The sequence below is a fragment of the Ranitomeya imitator genome, chromosome 1, assembly GCF_032444005.1.
Source record: "Ranitomeya imitator isolate aRanImi1 chromosome 1, aRanImi1.pri, whole genome shotgun sequence".
Classification (NCBI taxonomy): Eukaryota; Metazoa; Chordata; class Amphibia; order Anura; family Dendrobatidae; genus Ranitomeya; species Ranitomeya imitator.
In genome coordinates, this window is record NC_091282.1 from 558,433,557 (window position 1) to 558,452,678 (window position 19,122).

The 19,122-nt window shown below is 42.2% G+C and overlaps 1 protein-coding gene across 1 annotated transcript in view; it reads left to right on the plus strand.

The window, feature by feature from the left end:
- The window catches only part of KCNN1 (potassium calcium-activated channel subfamily N member 1), a 200,418-nt gene that overhangs the window by 167,718 nt on the left and 13,578 nt on the right, over positions 1-19,122 (plus strand). Inside the window, exons 5-8 of the mRNA XM_069767772.1 lie at positions 5,318-5,459; positions 5,628-5,738; positions 6,997-7,124; positions 15,202-15,271. Of these exons, the coding sequence (XP_069623873.1) occupies positions 5,318-5,459; positions 5,628-5,738; positions 6,997-7,124; positions 15,202-15,271 (451 nt within the window). The remainder of the gene's footprint in view (positions 1-5,317; positions 5,460-5,627; positions 5,739-6,996; positions 7,125-15,201; positions 15,272-19,122) is intronic.

The window sequence follows — 19,122 nt, forward strand, 5'->3', positions numbered from 1 at the left end:
CATGTGACGGGGGCGGCGATGCGCTCATTTCCGGCCGCCCAGCCGGAAGCGACGGTTAAATGCCGCTGTCAGCATTTGACAGTGGCATTTAACTAGTTAATAGCGGCAGGTGAATTGCGATTTCACCCGCCGCTATTGCGGGCACACGTCAGCTGTTCAAAACAGTTGACATGTCCCGGCTTTGATGCGGGCTCACTGCCGGAGCCCTGCATCAAAGCGGGGCTTCTGACCTCGGACGTACTATCCCGTCCGAGGTCAGAAAGAGGTTAATAATCTGGGAAAGGGGCCAATATCCCAAAAGGTTCCTAAGCTATAATAAACAGCTCACAAGTGTTTATACAGTTAAGAAATATCTCACGGTGCTAGCGTAATTTTTTTCCCGGGGTTCCCTGTAAACTAACCAGTAAAGTCTAAGCAAGCAGCTATGAGCTGTTATTAGTAGCCTGGGAATCTTTTGGGATATTGGCTCCTTTCCCAAATTATTAACATCAGCCCCCCAGTGGTTGGCTTTCCTTCTACTGGTCATGAAAATTACACCGGAGCGCACGGCATTTTTTTATTTGATCTTTTATTTTACACATGATGTACACAGCGAGGGCTGAATAAAACTCTCAGCATTGTTCTTGATCACGCTGATCTCAGGGAGACCAGCTGACAATGATGAGAGCTGCCTTCAGCACCCGGCGCTTCGGAACAGTGTGAACTGAACAGCTTTTCCCAGGAGCTGGTACATGTGACACTGATGCGGCACACAGATAGCACACGTGCGTAACACATGGATAGCTCCGGTACTGTTTTTTCCAGTACCAGAAATATCAGGACGTGTGAAAAATTCCTTAGATGAATGAACATTCACAGAAATGTCTGCAACAAAATCTGCCAACTATGAACGCTCCCTTAAATGTATGTTCTGTGTCAGGTAGAAAATGAAACAGTCTAATCTGGAGAATACTTACAGTGTGCAATGTACACACTGCTGGGATTCTACACTGTTTCACAGTAACTGTCACTTGACTGTTAATATGCGATTTCCAAATTTGCAGCCATGTGCTGACCACTTCCTCTTCAGTTTCTCTAAATGATGCATTGAGTATTAGAATTTGTCGCCTGTTTGTAGGTAAACTTTCAAGATTTTCCTGTACTCTGATTAGAGTAAATAATAAAAGGTGGTTAAATGATAAAATGTAAATATTGAGCAACACAGTAGATTTCACACTTACTGACTATATAGTCAATGGAAATCAATAATGATCAAGAACAAGGAGGAATGGTTTCCATTTTAAGAATAAAGGAAGTGAGGATAAATGCTTTGGTAAAATGTTGAGGATAAATATACATTGGAGGTCTTTATCTTGCATATAGAACTCTAAACAGGTCTACTTACAAACCTTTGCCCTGTAGGGTCAGCTCACCAAGGACATAGGAGGAAAAGCAGCCGATAATGGAAATGAAAACCAAACCAAATATATATATATGATAGAACTAATGATACACTTAAACAATCCAGTATGTGCATAATATTTGTCTATTAAATATGAAACCACAGGTATTAATGCTTTACTGAGAACCAAAACAGGACTTTAGGTCAAATTATAGAATCTTTTAAAAGAAATAACCAAAATTGTCCCACTTTTGTACATAAATGGTTTGCTTTAAAGTCATCTACTTAGAAAAGGGTTGACCTAGGGCTACTTCACATTACTATATAGTACCATATTTGCCTGTCACTAATAAGCCCACAAGTCCCAGTCCAGCGGGTCTGGTGATCCTACAGCCTTATTGGCATATGTGAAGCTCTCACTTTGGGTCATGAAGTTGGGCTGGCACTTGCAGGAATAATACAGATGAGAAAATATGGCAGCTATATGTTTTTGGAGTATAATAACAACTACTTCGCTCCCATCATCTATCTCATTTGCCTTGATCAGCAGACCCGATCACTCTGATAGTAAGAAAATACCCATTGTTTACCCTCCTAAATAACAGGACTCCATATTTTCCTTAGCAGGAACATGTTCAAGGTCTTAAATAGCTCAGCTGTCAGCAACTGGTTTCACATTACATGGACCCATTGGAGGGGATGAGGGAACTTTTTGCAAGGAAGAAAGTTCCTGGATGGTTACAGCATGCAGTTCAGCCTACCATCCATGTGCTTAAGCATGTCCCTTACATGCCACATGCCTGCGGCATGCATGTGAGGGGTAGAGTAAAGGTACCTTTGCCCATTTTGCTCATGGCTCATGCCAAAGACGTTACGGGGAGAATTCATTATTAAACGCATGCAGATAGCATGGCCAAATCTAAAGGCTCAGTCCAATGTGACAAGGATTTGAAATCTAATGCATTTTTGTTATGCATTTTGTTTGTTAGATGTGCATGTCAGTTTTTATGCTTTCTTTTGTTAATTGATAATAAGTGTTTTTTTTAATCTGCCTGTTTTAGGACCAAAGTGTACTAATTATATTTTTTTCATTTCTGTCACAAGCTGAAATGTCGATGATCATATTTATATACAGTATTTAAGTGGAATTGTTCACTTAAATTATAATCTTCAGCAGGATTAAAAATTATGAAAACATGAGAACTATATAATTAAAGGGGTTTTCATATCATATTCAGGCCTGACTGCATTTGATTTAAACATAAAAACTGTGTTCACCTTCCCCAGGTCCACCGGCGAGTCTTGGTCGCTGATCCCGGTCGCCTATCATAGGCTGTGGCACTGACGTCATTGCATATCGTTTAAAGGCTCTAAAATAGTCTAGATGTTCAGATGCAAACTTAATTTTCCTCTTGATGGACTTTCTGGACAGGAAAGGTTTTCTCTAGACACACTTCCGTTATACTTGTACATTTGAGTTGTCCAGTCTCTACCAAAGACACATTCCCTTTTGACATCAAGACATGAAAGTCCCTTGGCGAGGGTTCCTAAACACTTGATAGTGTGGTCTTGCAAATTGGCAGTTTTCAAATTGTAGATGATCTTCCAGAAGTAAATGAGGTATAAATAAGAGGATCCGCTAAGGCAGGGGTCTCAAATGCAACTGGGTCTTTGGGCTGCACGAGAAAAATTTTGAATTTAATTACAACTTTTTTTGAATATTTTTTCCGTGTTCATTTTATTTTTTTTAAATGGCATTCATTGTATGGGTTATTGTACAGTTTTATAACTCGGGTCGTTATAGATGTGGCAAATGGCGATATCAAACGGGCACTTTTTTGGTTTACTTTAGTTTATATATAAAGCAGCATTTTTAGTAGCAAAATATTTTTTCATGCTTTATTTTGATTTTTTTTTAACATTTTTAGAATTTTGTTCCCCCCAATTGCCTACATACGGTAATATTGTCTTGCAACTAGCATCATATAGTAATTCTGGCAAACATCTTGTGGTAATATGCCCCATCTTGTAGTACTGTCACCCATCCTGGTCCCCATCTTGTAGTAATGTCCCCATCCTGGTCCTCATCTTGTAATAATACCATATCTTGGTCCCCATCTTGTAAATAATAATAATCTTTATTTTTATATAGTGCTAACATATTCCACAGCGCTTTACAGTTTGCACACATTATCATCGCTGTTCCAGATGGGGCTCACAATCTAAATTCCCTATCAGTATGTCTTTGGAATGTGGGAGGAAACCGGAGTACCCAGAGGAAACCAACGCAAACTCATGTTGTCCCTCGTGGGGTTTGAACCCAGGACTCCAGCGCTGCAATGCTAACCACTGAGCCACCGTGCTGCCCTTGTAGTAATGTCCATCCTGGTCCGCATATTGTAGTTAAGTCTCCATCCTGGCCCTCATCTTGTAATAATGCCAGATCCTGTTCCTCATCTTGTAGCAATGTCCCATCCTTGTCCCATCTAATAGATATGTCCCAGTCCTGGTCCTCATCTTGTAATAATGTCCCATCCTGTTCCCATCTTATAGTAATGTCCCTATCCTGGTCCTATCTTATAGTAATGTTCCTATCCTGGTCCTCATCTTGTAGTAATGCCCCATTCTGGTCCCAGCTTAAAGTAATGCCCCATTCTGGTCTCCATATTGTAGTAATATCCCCTATTGTGCCATTCTTCACATTCAGATAAAAGAGAAAAAAAAAAGATTCTTGTCCTCCGTTTCCCTGGCATCCTTCTGCACATGCGTCTCATAGGCACTTTGATGATGGCGGCCCGACCCAGGGGTCCGCAGATGTCAGCTCTTTATTTCGGTTGAATGTGCATCCTTGGACATTTGAAATGTATTGACGCGCAGAGACAAGCTCTGAGCTCAGCAATAAAAATACCAGCTGCCAGCCAATCAGAGGCCGGCAGCTGACATCGGCAGATCGTATCACGTTACTGCCATGTGTAGGCACGTCAAAGTCAGCTGCTGATGTTGATGGAACCCTGGGCTGGGCTGCTATCGTCAAGGGGTCTACAGTGCCTTTGGGCCACATGAAGCAGTCCCGGGGGCTGCATGCGGCCCATGGACTGCATGGGTGGGACCCCTGCTCTAAGGGTATGTGCACACAATGTCTTTTTCAAGTGGATTCTGCCTGGAACCTGCCTGAAAAAAACGGTATACACTACAAATAATGCATAGCAATGTCAAAATGACTTCCAGTGCATACAGTATGTTCGGTTTTTTGCAGCTTCTTTTAACAGCTTCAGGCTTTGAAATCCATGGCTGAAGTGGCTAAAAGAATTTATCCGGAGAAGACTCTTCAGGAAAAAGACCGCTGATAATTTTCTGGTGCCTCTTTGCCTTGATGAACTTGGCAGGTCCTCTGACATCTTAAGGACATTGTGTGCACATACTCTAAGATGTTCTCTAATGTATTTAGATCAAGAGCACATGATCTGATTTCTTTCTTTACTTACCTATAGTTTCTAAATATGTTTTTTTTGTTTTAATGGTTTCTTTCCAAAGAAATTTCATATCTGGGAACTTCTTGTTAAAACAAATTATGGCACCAAAGTCATTTTGTTTTATTGATATGTTCAGCCACATGATCATCACCTTCATCATTTATATACTTATCCTTGGCGATCACTCATCAATGACAAACATTGACAAGGCTATAAAATAAAAAGAATTAGTTCACTTGGGTCCTAACCTTAATAGCCTTAAGAACAAAGTTTGAAGACCTGCTGGTTACAGTATTTTTTTTATACCTGGCACTGACTAAGGTTGACGATGATTTATTTTACTTCTTTTCAAACTAAAACTATATTTATCAAAAATGTTGCATGTTAAGACCTGTATTCTAAGACTCCTCCAATACCAGACTTTCTCATTACCTTTCACTTTTTATTCTGCTCTCCCCAATAGGTACCATGACAAACAGGAGGTGACCAGTAACTTCCTGGGTGCCATGTGGCTCATTTCAATAACGTTCCTATCAATTGGCTATGGAGATATGGTGCCCAATACTTACTGTGGCAAAGGAGTCTGTCTGCTGACAGGCATCATGGTAAGATGACAACCGCGTGTAGTGAATAGCGATCTCTCTTCCTATTGTCTTTCCGCGAACCCTACTAGGTTTCTTTACACCTGTCTTCCTCCTCCATCACATGTACCCTACAGTCATCAGTTCTCCTTATCCCATGCCCTACAATAAGCCTGTGCTTTCCTTCCACAGGGTGCAGGATGCACAGCTCTGGTTGTTGCTGTTGTTGCGAGAAAGTTGGAGCTCACCAAAGCCGAGAAACATGTGCACAACTTTATGATGGACACACAACTTTCAAAGCGGGTAAAGAGTGGTGGGGGAAAATGGGCATGAGGTGGAATTTGGAGTAAATTCTCTAATAGTGCCTTATATGTTTAGTGAGGGGAATGGCAGGCTATGCTATAGGGGGTAAACCAAGAACTCTCTTACTAAGCATGCATAACCTGTGCTTGTTTTCCTCATATTACACCCATATGCATGTTACATATAGAAATGTTCCTAAACCAAGATTTATTCTTTCCAGGTCTAGATCTAGACATATCTTACACATCACTTGCATTTGTAGTTGGCCAGGGCTAGTCTAAGACTGCATGGCACTGTGTGTGACAGTACTGTTAATGCATACAATTCCCCTGCAGCGCTCATGCAGTATTTTCGCTGCATCCAAAATGCTGTATTCTAGTCCAGCAGGTAAGTCCGCATGTGTTCATTGAACCATGCAGATTTACCGCATCCAGTGAATGGCTGTGGGTGATACTATGCAGCGTCTCTGCTGCAGATAATTGACATGCTGCATCCAAAACGCTGCTATTCCAGTTCGTGGGCACATACCCTAAGGGCTGCTCACATGCCATTTTCTTGGTTAAAGCCCGCATATACATTATATGAAAATGGGCCAACGAATCATCCTTGGTCAGTGGCCCAAAATATATCCCACACTGCATCAGCCAATACTAGATTCTTTTAGTTGATGAGGCAGCCAGTGCTGATCATCGGCAGAAAAAGTCCAACATGCCCCATCCCTGTTTTGAATGATTAAGTGCGTTAATTGGTTGATTCAAGCATTTGTCGGTCAATTAGTCAATCATCCGCTTCACTAAACCAGCTAATAATTGATTGTACAAATGTAATCTAATGAGCATGGGTGCCATTATCAGAAATCAACAATGGAGCATTTTTTGTTTGTTTCTTTTTTACTTCTTTTTTTGTGTGCGGCAAGAGAGCTTTTCTCTCAAATGTATTAATATTTGACAAAACACATGGAGTCATCTGGGCTTCATAAATTGCTATTGATGAACTGGTTATTTCATAAATTGTGCAATGCAATAAGTATAAGCATAATGCACATGTAGAAACTAGTATCATTGCAACATGGCATCATAGGAAGGAGTCAAGGAAAGAGTGAAGGATGTGGTTAGGTGTCGTGGATTTATAGTCACCTTATCACCATCCAGTGTCCCTCCACATTATCACTTTCCTCCAGTCCCCTCCTCACTGTTCTGTACTGTAGCACACCAGTCATTTTAAGTTTTTGACTTTTTTTTATCTATTTATTTTCTAGGTGAAAAATGCAGCTGCCAACGTGCTCAGGGAAACGTGGCTCATTTACAAACACACAAAACTTGTGAGAAAAATCGACCATGCTAAAGTACGCAAACATCAACGCAAGTTCCTGCAAGCAATTCACCTGTAAGTGAGACTAGAAGGGAAAGAAAGAAGTAAAGGTCAGTCAAGGGGAGACAAAGGTGATCAGGGTACCAGATAGGGAAAATAGAAGATATACTAATAGGAACAAAAGAAAAAACTGAGGTATTACTATCCGGATTCACCTAACATATGGGTAATAACTCCGTGCACAATATGACTGATGACTTCATCAATGAATTACCTTTTGGCAATGCCAAGCAGATCCTAGCTACTAGAAGGAAATCTATAAAAGGAATTCAGTAGCAGATTGGTTGGGATCTGGCAACCATGCATCTGATTTTACTATAAATTTATTGGACATGGAAACATATTAGACACCATGAAAACCAGAAGAACCTATACGATAAATATATAGATTTCACCACAAATCAGTGGGCCGGCTGCTGGTTAGCAGTGAATGACACAGCATGTAGGAGACAGCACTGGAGCTCAACGCATAGAGATGCAGCGCTGTCACTGGCATTAAAGGCAGGTGTAATTAGTGCGTATCCAATCACGGTGACCAGTGAGAAAATATTGGTGGACACGGCATAGGAGTGGATTACAGAGTAAGTATCCCCTTTGTTAATTTTTTAAAAGGAACCTGTCACTTAATTTGTGCTGCCTCGTGGGCAGCATGTATCAGAGCTTGGCTGCACAATTGCAGCCAACTATATTTTTCCTCTGATCCAGCCTGCGATTATAGCCAAAGAGGAGACTAGTTAGGCTCTACCTCCTGACCATCTTGAACCAGTGATTCTGCAGGTGATTAGCAGGTGTAACCTGTCAATCTCCTCTGGCAGTCACGTGCATGCCGACATCAGCTGCTGACCTCTGATTGGCTTGCAGCGCATATTGCCACCCATGGACCCGACGGGTCTCTGAACCACAATACACTTCAGCTAAATGTATATCCGAGGATGCACATCCAGTTAAAGTATTTGCTGGCATTGGAGGGACCCTCACCCACCAAGTTTGGTCACAGTGGTGACCTCTTCAATTCCAGTAGTTACGCCCCTGCTTCTAGTGCAAAAGTTAATTTTGTTCCTTCATTGAAAAGAAAATAGGTTTCAGCTTTCCTAACACACAAATAAATGTGTTGTGTAGAAAAAAAATTAATCTTCAAACATGATTCATTAAAGGGGTATTCCAATGTTAGTAATTTTTTAGCATATCCACATAAAGTGGGGGAAATAAATATAGAATATCAAAAATAAAATCCAAAAAAATCACATTGTATAAATTATATACATTTATTTGCATTTTGCAGTGAGAAATAAGTGTTCGATCCCTACCAACCATTAAGAGTTTTGCCTCCTACAGACCAGTTAGACGCTCCTAATCAACTTGTTACCTGCATTAAAGACAGCTCTCTTACATAGTCACCTTTATAAAAAAAACTCCTGTCCACAGATTCAATCAGGCAGACTCTAACCTCTACAACATGGGCAAGACCAAAGAGCTTTATAAGAATGTCAGGGACAAGATCATAGACCTGCACAAAGCTGGAATGGGCTACAAAACCATAAGTAAGACGCTGGGTGAGAAGGAGACAACTGCTGGTGGAATAGTAAGAAAATGGAAGAAATACAAAATGACTGTCAATCGACATCGATCTGGGACACCATGCAAAATCTCGCCTCATGGGGTATCCTTGATCATGAATAAGGTGAGAGATCAGCCTAAAACTACACTAGGGGGACTTGTTAATGATCTCAAGGCAGCTGGGACTACAGTCACGAAGAAAACCATTGGTAGCACATTACGCTGTAAAGGTTTAAAATCCTGCAGTGCCCACAAGGTCCCCCTACTCAAGAAGGCACATGTGCAAGCCTGTCTGAAGTTTGCAAATGAAAAACTGGATGATTCTGTGAGTGATTGGGAGAAGGTGCTTTAGTCAAATGAGACAAAAATTGAGGTCTTTGGCATTAACTCAACTCGCCGTGATTGGAGGAAGGGAAATGCTGTGTATAACCAAAAGATCACCGTCCGCACTGTCAAGCATGGAGGTGGAAACATTATGTTTTGGGGGTGTTTCTCTGCTAAGGACACAGGACAACTTCACTGCATCAATGGGAGAATGGATGGAGCCATGTACTGTAAAATCCTGAGTGACAGCCTCCTTCCCTCCGCAAGGACGTTAAAAATGGGTAGAGGCTGGGTCTTCCAGCAAGACAATGACCCAAAACATACAGCCAAGGCAATAAAGGAGTGGTTCAAAAAGAAGCCCATTGAGGTAATGGAGTGGCCTAGCCAGTCTCCAGACCTTAATCCCATAGAAAACTTATGGAGGGAGTTGAAGCTCCAAGTTGCCAAGTGACAGCCTCAAAATTCTAATGATTTAGAAATGATCTGCAAAGAGGAGTGGATAAAAATTCCTCCTGACATGTGCACAAACCTCATCATCAGCTACAAAAACGTCTGACTGCTGTGCTTGCCAACAAGGGTTTTGCCACCAAGTATTAAGTCTTGTTTGCCAGAGCAATCAAAAACTTATTTCTCACAGCAAAATGCAAATAAATTTATTCATTTATATAATGTGATTTTCTGGATTTTATTTTTGATATTCTATCTCTTATTGTTAAAATTAACCTACCCTTAAAATTATAGACTGTTCCTGTCTTTGTCAGTGGGCAAACTTATAATATCAGCAAGGGATCAAAAACTTATTTCCCCCACTATATGTATGGCGAGACATACTCTGAATAAATAGATTTTGAAAATTATGGTCAAAATAAATATAAGATTTGCTTAGCTAATTCTTGAAATGGCTTCCATGGAAACGCACAAAAAATCACCAAGGAGAAATATAAAACAAGTAGGTGGCAGATTAAACAGGAAACGATAAAAAAGATGAGCAGTTATAAGCAAAGGTTATCACCACAGGATCTGTACAACTTACCCCCCAATTTAAAAAATAAGTGCCGCACAGAGATGACGATCATTCACTTGACCTCTGTGAATAAGTATAATAACACTGCGCTAAACTGTATATAATAAACCTATTTTTCAAGAAAAACTGTCTATGTCGCCCTCAGCAACCAATCACATCTCAATTTTCTTTTTACTTTCTGCTCTTGAAAAATGAAAGCTGCATTGTGATTGGCTGCTCTGTGAAGCAAAGACACCTTTCCTTCTCAACAGTTTTAATATCGCTGCCTTTATGGTACTAAAAAAATGTAGAAACATATACATGGAGGTTAAACATAATAATAATAAGGGTTTAGAAGAAGAGCTTTTATTATAAATTAATAATTTTACGTCTATAGCGGCAATATGTTCCGTAGTGCTTTATAAATCAAAGGAGGCACACAATTCATGCAGTTGAAGCTACAGTGTTAACATCAATAACTAGGATGAAAATAGATGAAGTTCTTGGCTCTTAATGAGTTTTTGACATAAGATTCGCATTCTTAGACCAAGTTCGCACATGGTGTTTTTTATTATGACCTGGTGGTTAGGACAATAATGGACCTGGTGGTTAAGAGCACACGGAATGACCTGATAGTTACCAATAATATAGGACGAGCTCTGAGACGTGGGAACTCTGCTGACCGCAATCCCTAATCCTATCACACACACTAGAAATAGCCGTGGATTGCTCCTAACGCTCCCTATGCAACTCGTCACAGCCTAAGGAACTAGCTAGCCCTGAAGATAGAAAAACAAAGCCTACCTTGCCTCAGAGAAATTCCCCAAAGGAAAAGGCAGCCCCCCACATATAATGACTGTGAGCAAAGATGAAAATTACAAACACAGAGATGAAATAGATTTAGCAAAGTGAGGCCCGACTTACTGAACAGACTGAGGATAGGAAAGGTAACTTTGCGGTCAGCACAAAAAACTACAAAAAGACCACGCAGAGGGCGCAAAAAGACCCTCCGCACCGACTCACGGTGCGGAGGCGCTCCCTCTGCGTCCCAGAGCTTCCAGCAAGCAAGACAAAAATCAAAATAGCAAGCTGGACAGAAAAATAGCAAACCAGAGAAAAACAAGCAGGAACTTAGCTTCTGCTGGGAAGACAGGTCACAAGAACGATCCAGGAGTGAACTAGACCAATACTGGAACATTGACAGGTGGCATGGAGCAATGATCTAAGTGGAGTTAAATAGAGCTGCCAGCTAACGAATTAACCTTGTCACCTGTGGAAGGAAACTCAGAAGCCGCAGCCCCACTCACAACCACCAGAGGAAGCCCATGGACAGAACCAGCCGAAGTACCATTCATGGCCACAGGAGGGAGCTTGACAACAGAATTCACAACAGTTTTTCTTTGATTTTTTTCCTGCCATGTTTTTCTGCCATTGCATAAACTGCAGTGGCCAGATCTTAAGGACTCGTGCATATGTCTGTTTTATAGCTCGTTACAGCTGTACAGTGCCACGATACACCACCCTTGGAAATCTACCAGGCCTTATTTGAGCTCCTTTTGCCTCTGACATCATACCTGTTATTGTTTCATGTTCCAGAAGATGTTGTATTATGGAGGTATTATTGCGAGCTCTAGCTCTGTAATACACCACCAAACAGTGGTACATTTTACGCCTACGGCTTTATCGTGTTAGGCCACAGAGACTCTGTATGTCTGTGTGCTTTGTAATCGCAGCTCTGCCTAATCTACATGACATTTACAGCCCTTGACTGACATTTTGCATACTGAAAAGGGTTTGTTTCGGGGGGGGTTTTTTGCTACACAAAAGATGAACATGGCTTAAAACACCACTCCAGTGTCTTGTTTTGTTTTATTTGAGCACTGGAGTGGTGCTACTAATGTAAGTTCCCTGACTCTAGTCTTATACAGTCCCGGACCACCATCTTGTGACCACAACGTTTTACTGACCAGAAGTCAGAGGTAACGGTCACAAGTTCTCAGTGTAAGTCTATGAGAACCTCGTTCTGGCCTTGTTCTGGCTCTCATAGACTTACATTGAGTAATGACTTCTGGATCCCCTAGCAAGCACTGGAATGATCAATAGGTCACAAACTGCTGGAGACAGACTGACACAGCACCGATAAAAGATGAATACGGGAACTTAGATTAGAAGAACCACTCCAGCGCTGTATTTAAAAAAAAAACAACAATCATGGAATGGTTCTTTGAAAGGGTATTCTCAGTTTGTAAGTAATCTACGTTGGGCATGCAGATGACCAGACGAGCGCAGCGCTTGGATGTCTCTGGAAGTCACATTAAGAATGAATGAGTGGCACAGCTCATGATTAGCCACTGCTTCATTCACACAAGGCTCTTCAAAGCCCTAGTTCTTGTGATCATTGGGGGTCCTATCAGTTGGACCACTGCGAACGTGAAGTTATCCCTTAACCCGTGGATAGGGGATTCCTTCCAGACTTGAAAATATCACTATATGCAATTTAAGTATATTTAAAAAGTCAAGACAGTCCCAAGCCTATATATACCATCTGGTTTGTTTTCAACAGTGTATTCCCTAGTCCTGTAAAATAGTTGTAAGTCTTGTATTGTTTGTTTAGTGTCCTATTTGTTAACAGCAACAACAAAAAAATTATGTTGTGTTTTGTCTTTGTTTTGCTAAATCATCCCCTACCAGAGCTCAGAAGTAAGTTCCTCACTCCATATCCCTCCACGTCTCCAATGAGTAACCTCTCCAGATGTATTGGTGCTTGCCTGCATGGGAATTTAAATAACTGCAAAGTTGTGGTCTCCATTTCTAAAATCTTGTGGTTTTTCATTCATTCAACGAATGAGAAAACCTGGCTGTTCTCTTTATTTTCTTTTTCTAAGCATTGAGCATGCTGCTTTCTGTGATGATTCTGATGTTTTATAACCATGCCGCCTGAGAGAACCTAAAGACACATTGCATAGATTACACGGAGTTACTTACAGAATCTGCACTTTTAGGTCATCTCCTAATAAAGTTACTGTATATTAAATCTTCGCCTGCTCAGCACACAGGAAGGAGCATTGATTCTTTTACTCAAGACATGGAAAGCGTTATTCCCAGCATTAATAGTTATCACCTATCCAAAGAAGACCGCTAAGACTATGAAGTGCCCTCTCGAAATGAAGCAGTAACCCAGTTATAACCAAAATTTGTGCCCCTTGTGTCCCATACACATGCAACTATGTCCACCACTGCAATAGAAATAAAAGTGAAGATAAAAAATAACCATTTCAATTATTGTCAGAACTCCACCAAAGTTACTCACGAAATAAATGTTGGTGGATTCCCTTAATTTATGTTTAAATTTCAATGATCCACTATGAATAATAAGACCATTTTAATTATGTCCAGAGAGAAGCGATGTTAAAGGTGTTTGCCAGGCAGCCTCCTGCCCTGCACTTAATTAAAACAAATTTCTGATAGGTAACTTTTATCGCAAATCCATTGGTCAGACCCCAACTATCAGCAAAAGCACTTGGCTGTTTCCCTATAGCATAATAGAATGTGAACAGTGGTGTAACTAGAGTCCGATGGGCCCCCATGCAAAATTTGGATCTGAGCCCCCAGCTGCATGTTGATCAGATGTATTAGCCCTTGTAGCGTTCTAGAGCCTATAGAGACCTCTGCCCCTTCCTGTAATGATGTCCCACTTCCTGGGCCCCATCCACAAAAATCTTTCCCATCCTGGTCCCCAACCAGTATTAATGCCCTCTGTCCTGGGCCCTTCCAGTAATAATGCTTCTCTGTCCTGGGCTCAAAGCTATAAAATGTCAAGCTATAAAATATCCTTGGCCCTATCATAGTATAATTTTCCCCAGTATATAAAAATGTCACCATCCTTAGCCCTTAATTTAATAACGTCCCCCATACTGGGTCCCTTCCTATGACAATGTCCTCCATCCTAGGCAACTTCTAGTAATAATGTCCCCTCCTGGCCCCTTACGGTAATAATGTCCTCCATCCTGTGCCCTTCCAGTAATAATGCCCCCCAATCCTGGGCCCTCTCCTAATACAATGTCCCCCATCCTGTGCCCCATTCCTGACATAATGTCCCCCATCCTTGCACAATGCACTCCATTCCTGGGCCGTTTCCTGGAATAACAACCCCCATCCTGGACCCCTACCTAGTATAATGCCCTTCATCCTGGGTCTCTTTCAGGCTTTCCAGCACATTTTTAAAAGAAACAAACATATTACTTTTCTTATTGTTAACTTCTCCCGCTTTCATGACTTGCGGTGTCCTCCTCTAGCCAGCACAATATCTGGCAGATGATGTCGGCACAACTGCAAGGCAATGCATGATGTCACTGCCATTTGCCGCCTGCCATGGGCAAGTCGATGTCTGTTGCCAGCCTCTGATTGGCCAGCAGCTTGTATCACAGTACAGGATGTTGGTCAGTCTCTCCGCCGCAATATATTTTAGCTGACTGTGCGTCTGAGGACGTATATCCGCATGAAATCCGCTCTGGAGTGACGGCAGCCCACTATCCTGCGGTCTCACAATCTGCAACCACAACTTTTACACCATGTATGCCCTAAAATTAGCATGGTGCACATACAAGGAGCAAGAAATCCTCTTCTGTAATATTTTAATCATATTTGGAAATAAATACAACTTTTTCATGGTAAACCTTATTTCATCTTTAATACTGATGTTAATTAGGCAACATGGTTTAAAGTGAATCTTTGTCATGATAGGAAGTAGCATACCAACCTTAAGGAACGGTTGCAGTGTGGCTGCTGCAGTTTGACTTAAACTTTTGCTTTCTACCAGAAGCTGATGATGATGATGATGAAGAGGGTAATTCATACTGACGCATGCAAAGATGCTTAGCATACTTCCAGTCTCTATCCCATTCCAAGTTTGGCAGCAGTATACAGGCCTATTTCACATGCATAGGTCCTGCGTAATGCTACGACAATTGTACCTTTTTATGTTCGCTCATTTTCAATTAACTGCATGATCTAATACATGAAGGACCCTAACAGCACTGAATCATCCTACCTTTTACAAACGTCTATGTGCTGCAAGGGATAACTTTTTATTTATACAGCTTCAATTTTGGGGGTAAGGAAAGATATTGGTTGCTTTGCATGTGTCATGTGACTGGCTGTTTGGGAGGTACATTTGCCATAGGAATCTAACTGCTTTGTTACTTTCAGGTTACGCAGTGTGAAAATGGAGCAGAGAAAGCTCAATGATCAAGCTAACACTTTGGTGGATTTAGCAAAGGTGAGCTTTATCTATGTGATCAGAAGTTATTTCTTCATCATCACAGTACATCATGCTCAAGAATTGTGCTAATACCTGCAATGCACTAACATGGCCAGTCGGTGGAGTCCTTCCCTACTTTATTACAAGATCTATCTATTATGGGATATCAGCCCTTTGTTCTCCAGACCTTTCCAATGTTAAATCCTACCTATTTTAACTAAAACAGACCACAATCATTCTTCTGCGAGCCGTAGACATGCTTAAGATGTAATGCAGATAGAAATTCTGTCGCTAACCCAGGGACAAACATATCATTGGTGTGAACCTGTTCGGCCACAAAGGGGCCAAGACGTAAGGGTTCCAGGTGGAATAGTGCATTATGATGAGCTGTTTTACTGCAAAGGGCCAAAAACTATTCTTCCACAAGGGCCCTCTTCTGTCTGTGTCCGCCCCTGGGCTGACCTATTTTAGGGTTGTTTCTTCTCTTTGCATGCCTATTGAGTGTGCTTATCCTCCTACTCAATGTCAATTTGATGGGAAGAAACATCTTGGTGCTCACAACTGTCAGCAAGGCATGTTTCTGACATCTCTCTGACAGCCTCAGACACAAAGAGAGAAAAACTGCAGCAGCATCCCCCTCCTCCCACCTACTCCCTTTTTTCAATGCAATATATTACTGCAGAGACTGAGAAGGTTCAGGACATTTCCAGAGAGCCAGCAGCCAAGGAAAATTAGACCCCAGGTTACTAGAAAGTGTGGAAATGTTATATTCACATGAGTTATTGATTTATGAAAAAGAAAAACTATATTGATAAGTGTAATTTAAGTTTCTGGGACAAGAAATAGCAGACATAAATGTCAGCCTTCATTATACTTTGTTTCTCTCCTCCTTTCTGAATGTTCTTACTCCCTTTTTCTGACTTCCTTAGAAGTTAATCATAGCAATTTAATCTATCTTACTGCTGGAAAATGGCTCCAAAAAGCATAAAAGACGGGAGTTACTCTTCCTAGTTGGTTACACAATATGGTGCCCAGTCTCTGTAGCTCAGTTTTTATGCAACTCCCGTGAAATTCATTTTTAAGCACCACTCAAGCGTTTGTTGGTGCTTAATAGACTTACCAGACACCATATTCTGCTCTTCCTGATCCGCTCTTTGTGAACTCAACTTCTGATGACCAGAAGTCAGAGGTATCGGTCACAAGTAGGGTTGAGCGACTTTTACTTTTTTAGGGTCGAGTCAGGTTTCGCGAAACCCGACTATCTCTAAAGTCGAGTCGAGTGAAATCGGCCGATTATGGCGAAAAGTCGGGGATCGACCGAAACACGAAACCCAATGCAAAGTCAATGGGAATCTCTCTCTCTCTCTCTCAACAGAAAAGCTGGTGTTACACATTTCAAATCGCTACAGCGCACAAGCGACAAGATGACGATAGGCGTCCACGCCCCTAAGACCTATGTCATCACTCTGCCCACGCTCCTTCATTGGCTGAAAAAATGGCGCCAAGCGCGTCATACGAAACGCGACTTTGGTGCGAAAGTCGCATACCGCATGGCCGACCCCACACAGGTGATCCGTTTCGCTCAACCCTAGTCACAAGCTCTCAACATAAGTTTATGAGAGCCTTATTCTGACTCTCATAGACTTACATTGAATTTTGACTTCTGGAGAGAGAGATCTGGCAGATCACAACCTGCAAAAGAGCCACAACGGCACAGATAATAGAACAAGAAGGCAGCTGGTAGGTATGGTACTAGGAGCATAGAACTTAGTTTAGTAGCACCACTCCAGCGCTGCAATAAAAAAAGCTGCAGTGCCTTAAAGTTTTTAAAACCTATTTTAATTTAAATTGCAGTGATCTGTTAGGGTTGGCGGAACGCACCGAATATATTTATTAGAAGTAATAGATGCGTTCGCAACCCGGGATCCACTGTGCAGGAAATAACCCGCTGCTAAGTAAGGCGGTGAAGTATATTGGTATAAACGAACTCTGTTACTTCACAGAATCCGTTAGCAAAGAGAACGCTGTGCCCTGTTTAGCTCACAGGGGAACACAGCTACTTAGTAGAGCTGACAGTGGTCATGCAGTCAAATGCAAACACACAACTCCTCTCCGGTGGAGCCGGAATTCTAATGGCTATTAGCCAGCCCTGAATCTACACACATGAAACTCCTCGCCAGAGGTGCCAGCATTCTAGGGGCTTATTTCAGCCGGGTCCCTGACTGCACACACACGACCACACTGGCGCTGAGCACATACATAATTTACACTAGCGCATGGCCGTGCAGACCAGCGAACGTTTTATAGTTGCAGCTCTACAGGACCTTCCTGGAGGACCAATGGGAGTTGCTACAGGGCCTGAGCGTGTGACGTTCGACCTCCAATGAGAGGTCCTCTCATGGGCATGCTCAGTGTGTGCAAAGCAGGACTTAGTGCCAGAAAAGCCTGCTTGCTGCAGACCAGTATAGGGTACAATAGCAGGGCCTGAAAAGGCAGCAGTAACCCTTTGCACATTATCAGTCTCCGTGAGACGCTGGGACCGACGTGTCCGCTGAGCAGGCTCCACTGCGGCTGATGCAGAATGGGAGACCGCAGCGGACATGGTTCGAGATTCCCCCTGTGCAGCGACGGGAACTCGACTCCTAACAGAGATCATGTCATAATCAAAGGGACAGAAACTCTTGGTTGTGTTCTGTGCCACTAAGTTTCTGATTGGCTCTACTCGGCTCTTCTCAGGAAACAGAGCAATCGGTATATGAGCTCATAGAACGTCTGGGAGTCAGTATACTACTTCACTCTCTGAGTAAAGATAAGCAAAGCCATTCAGATACTAATTAGCACAATGTTCATGCTGCCCCTTTAGAGATTTGTGAGGTACTCAGCACCTTGAGTCCCATGAATCATAAGTTCTAACATGTTACTGTGAGATATCAGATGATTTCTAAAATTGAGAAGGCAGTGGGTGTTGACCCACTACACCACTGGTCAAGCTCACCCTGGGGGATGTGATAAAGTTGTTACCTGGTCTTTGCTAGAGCCTCTGATGGTGAGGATAGGCTTAGGTCGTTAGGATATTCACCATGTGCCACTCCATGGCAGTGCCTTGACCTGCAGCAGCTGAACAACGGGTCAAGGCAGGTATACGCGATACAGAGGGCACAGGCAGACACAGAGTCAGACTGTTCACGGTGAGGGAAGGCTACAGAGGTTCAGAATACAATGCTGAGGTCAGGAGCAGAGAAATCAGACAACGGATGGACAAGCCGGGTCGGTGACAGGATAAACTGAGCAAAGCAACACTTTGCCAGGGCAGAAGTTATTACATATACAACAGAAGCCAAGCTCAGGCAAAGCATAGAGGAAGGAACTGTCTAATATACCACCAGCTAGCAAGGGATAGACCAGCGAAGCTAATGACTGCCGGACCCAGTGGCTACAAGTTCCTGCAATGGCTCTCCAGTAAGAGGAGATATAGCTCAGCTGCAGAAGTTACACAAAGCAGCTCAGACACTGGGGGACACAAAGTGGTGCAGGTGGTGAGTAGTTCATCACTTACCCCCTGCACGAGACACCGGCATTACATAAACGATAGCTTTTCTTCATAGCAAGTCCTGTATGCAGCATTACTGTGTGACTGACAGTCTTTATTGTACAGTATGAGTGTGTACTGTATATTACATACTGTATATAATAGCAGGGGTAAATTAAGGTTAGTAGGATCTACGTATTTGAGCAAAAAAAAAGTTGGGGTGAGATGCCTTTTAATATCTTATTGACATGTTTTGTCCAATGATACTATACATTAGGGCATGATTATGCAAGGGTCTGGCCCAGGGGTGTAGTCACGGCCAAACACTCTGGTACATCAG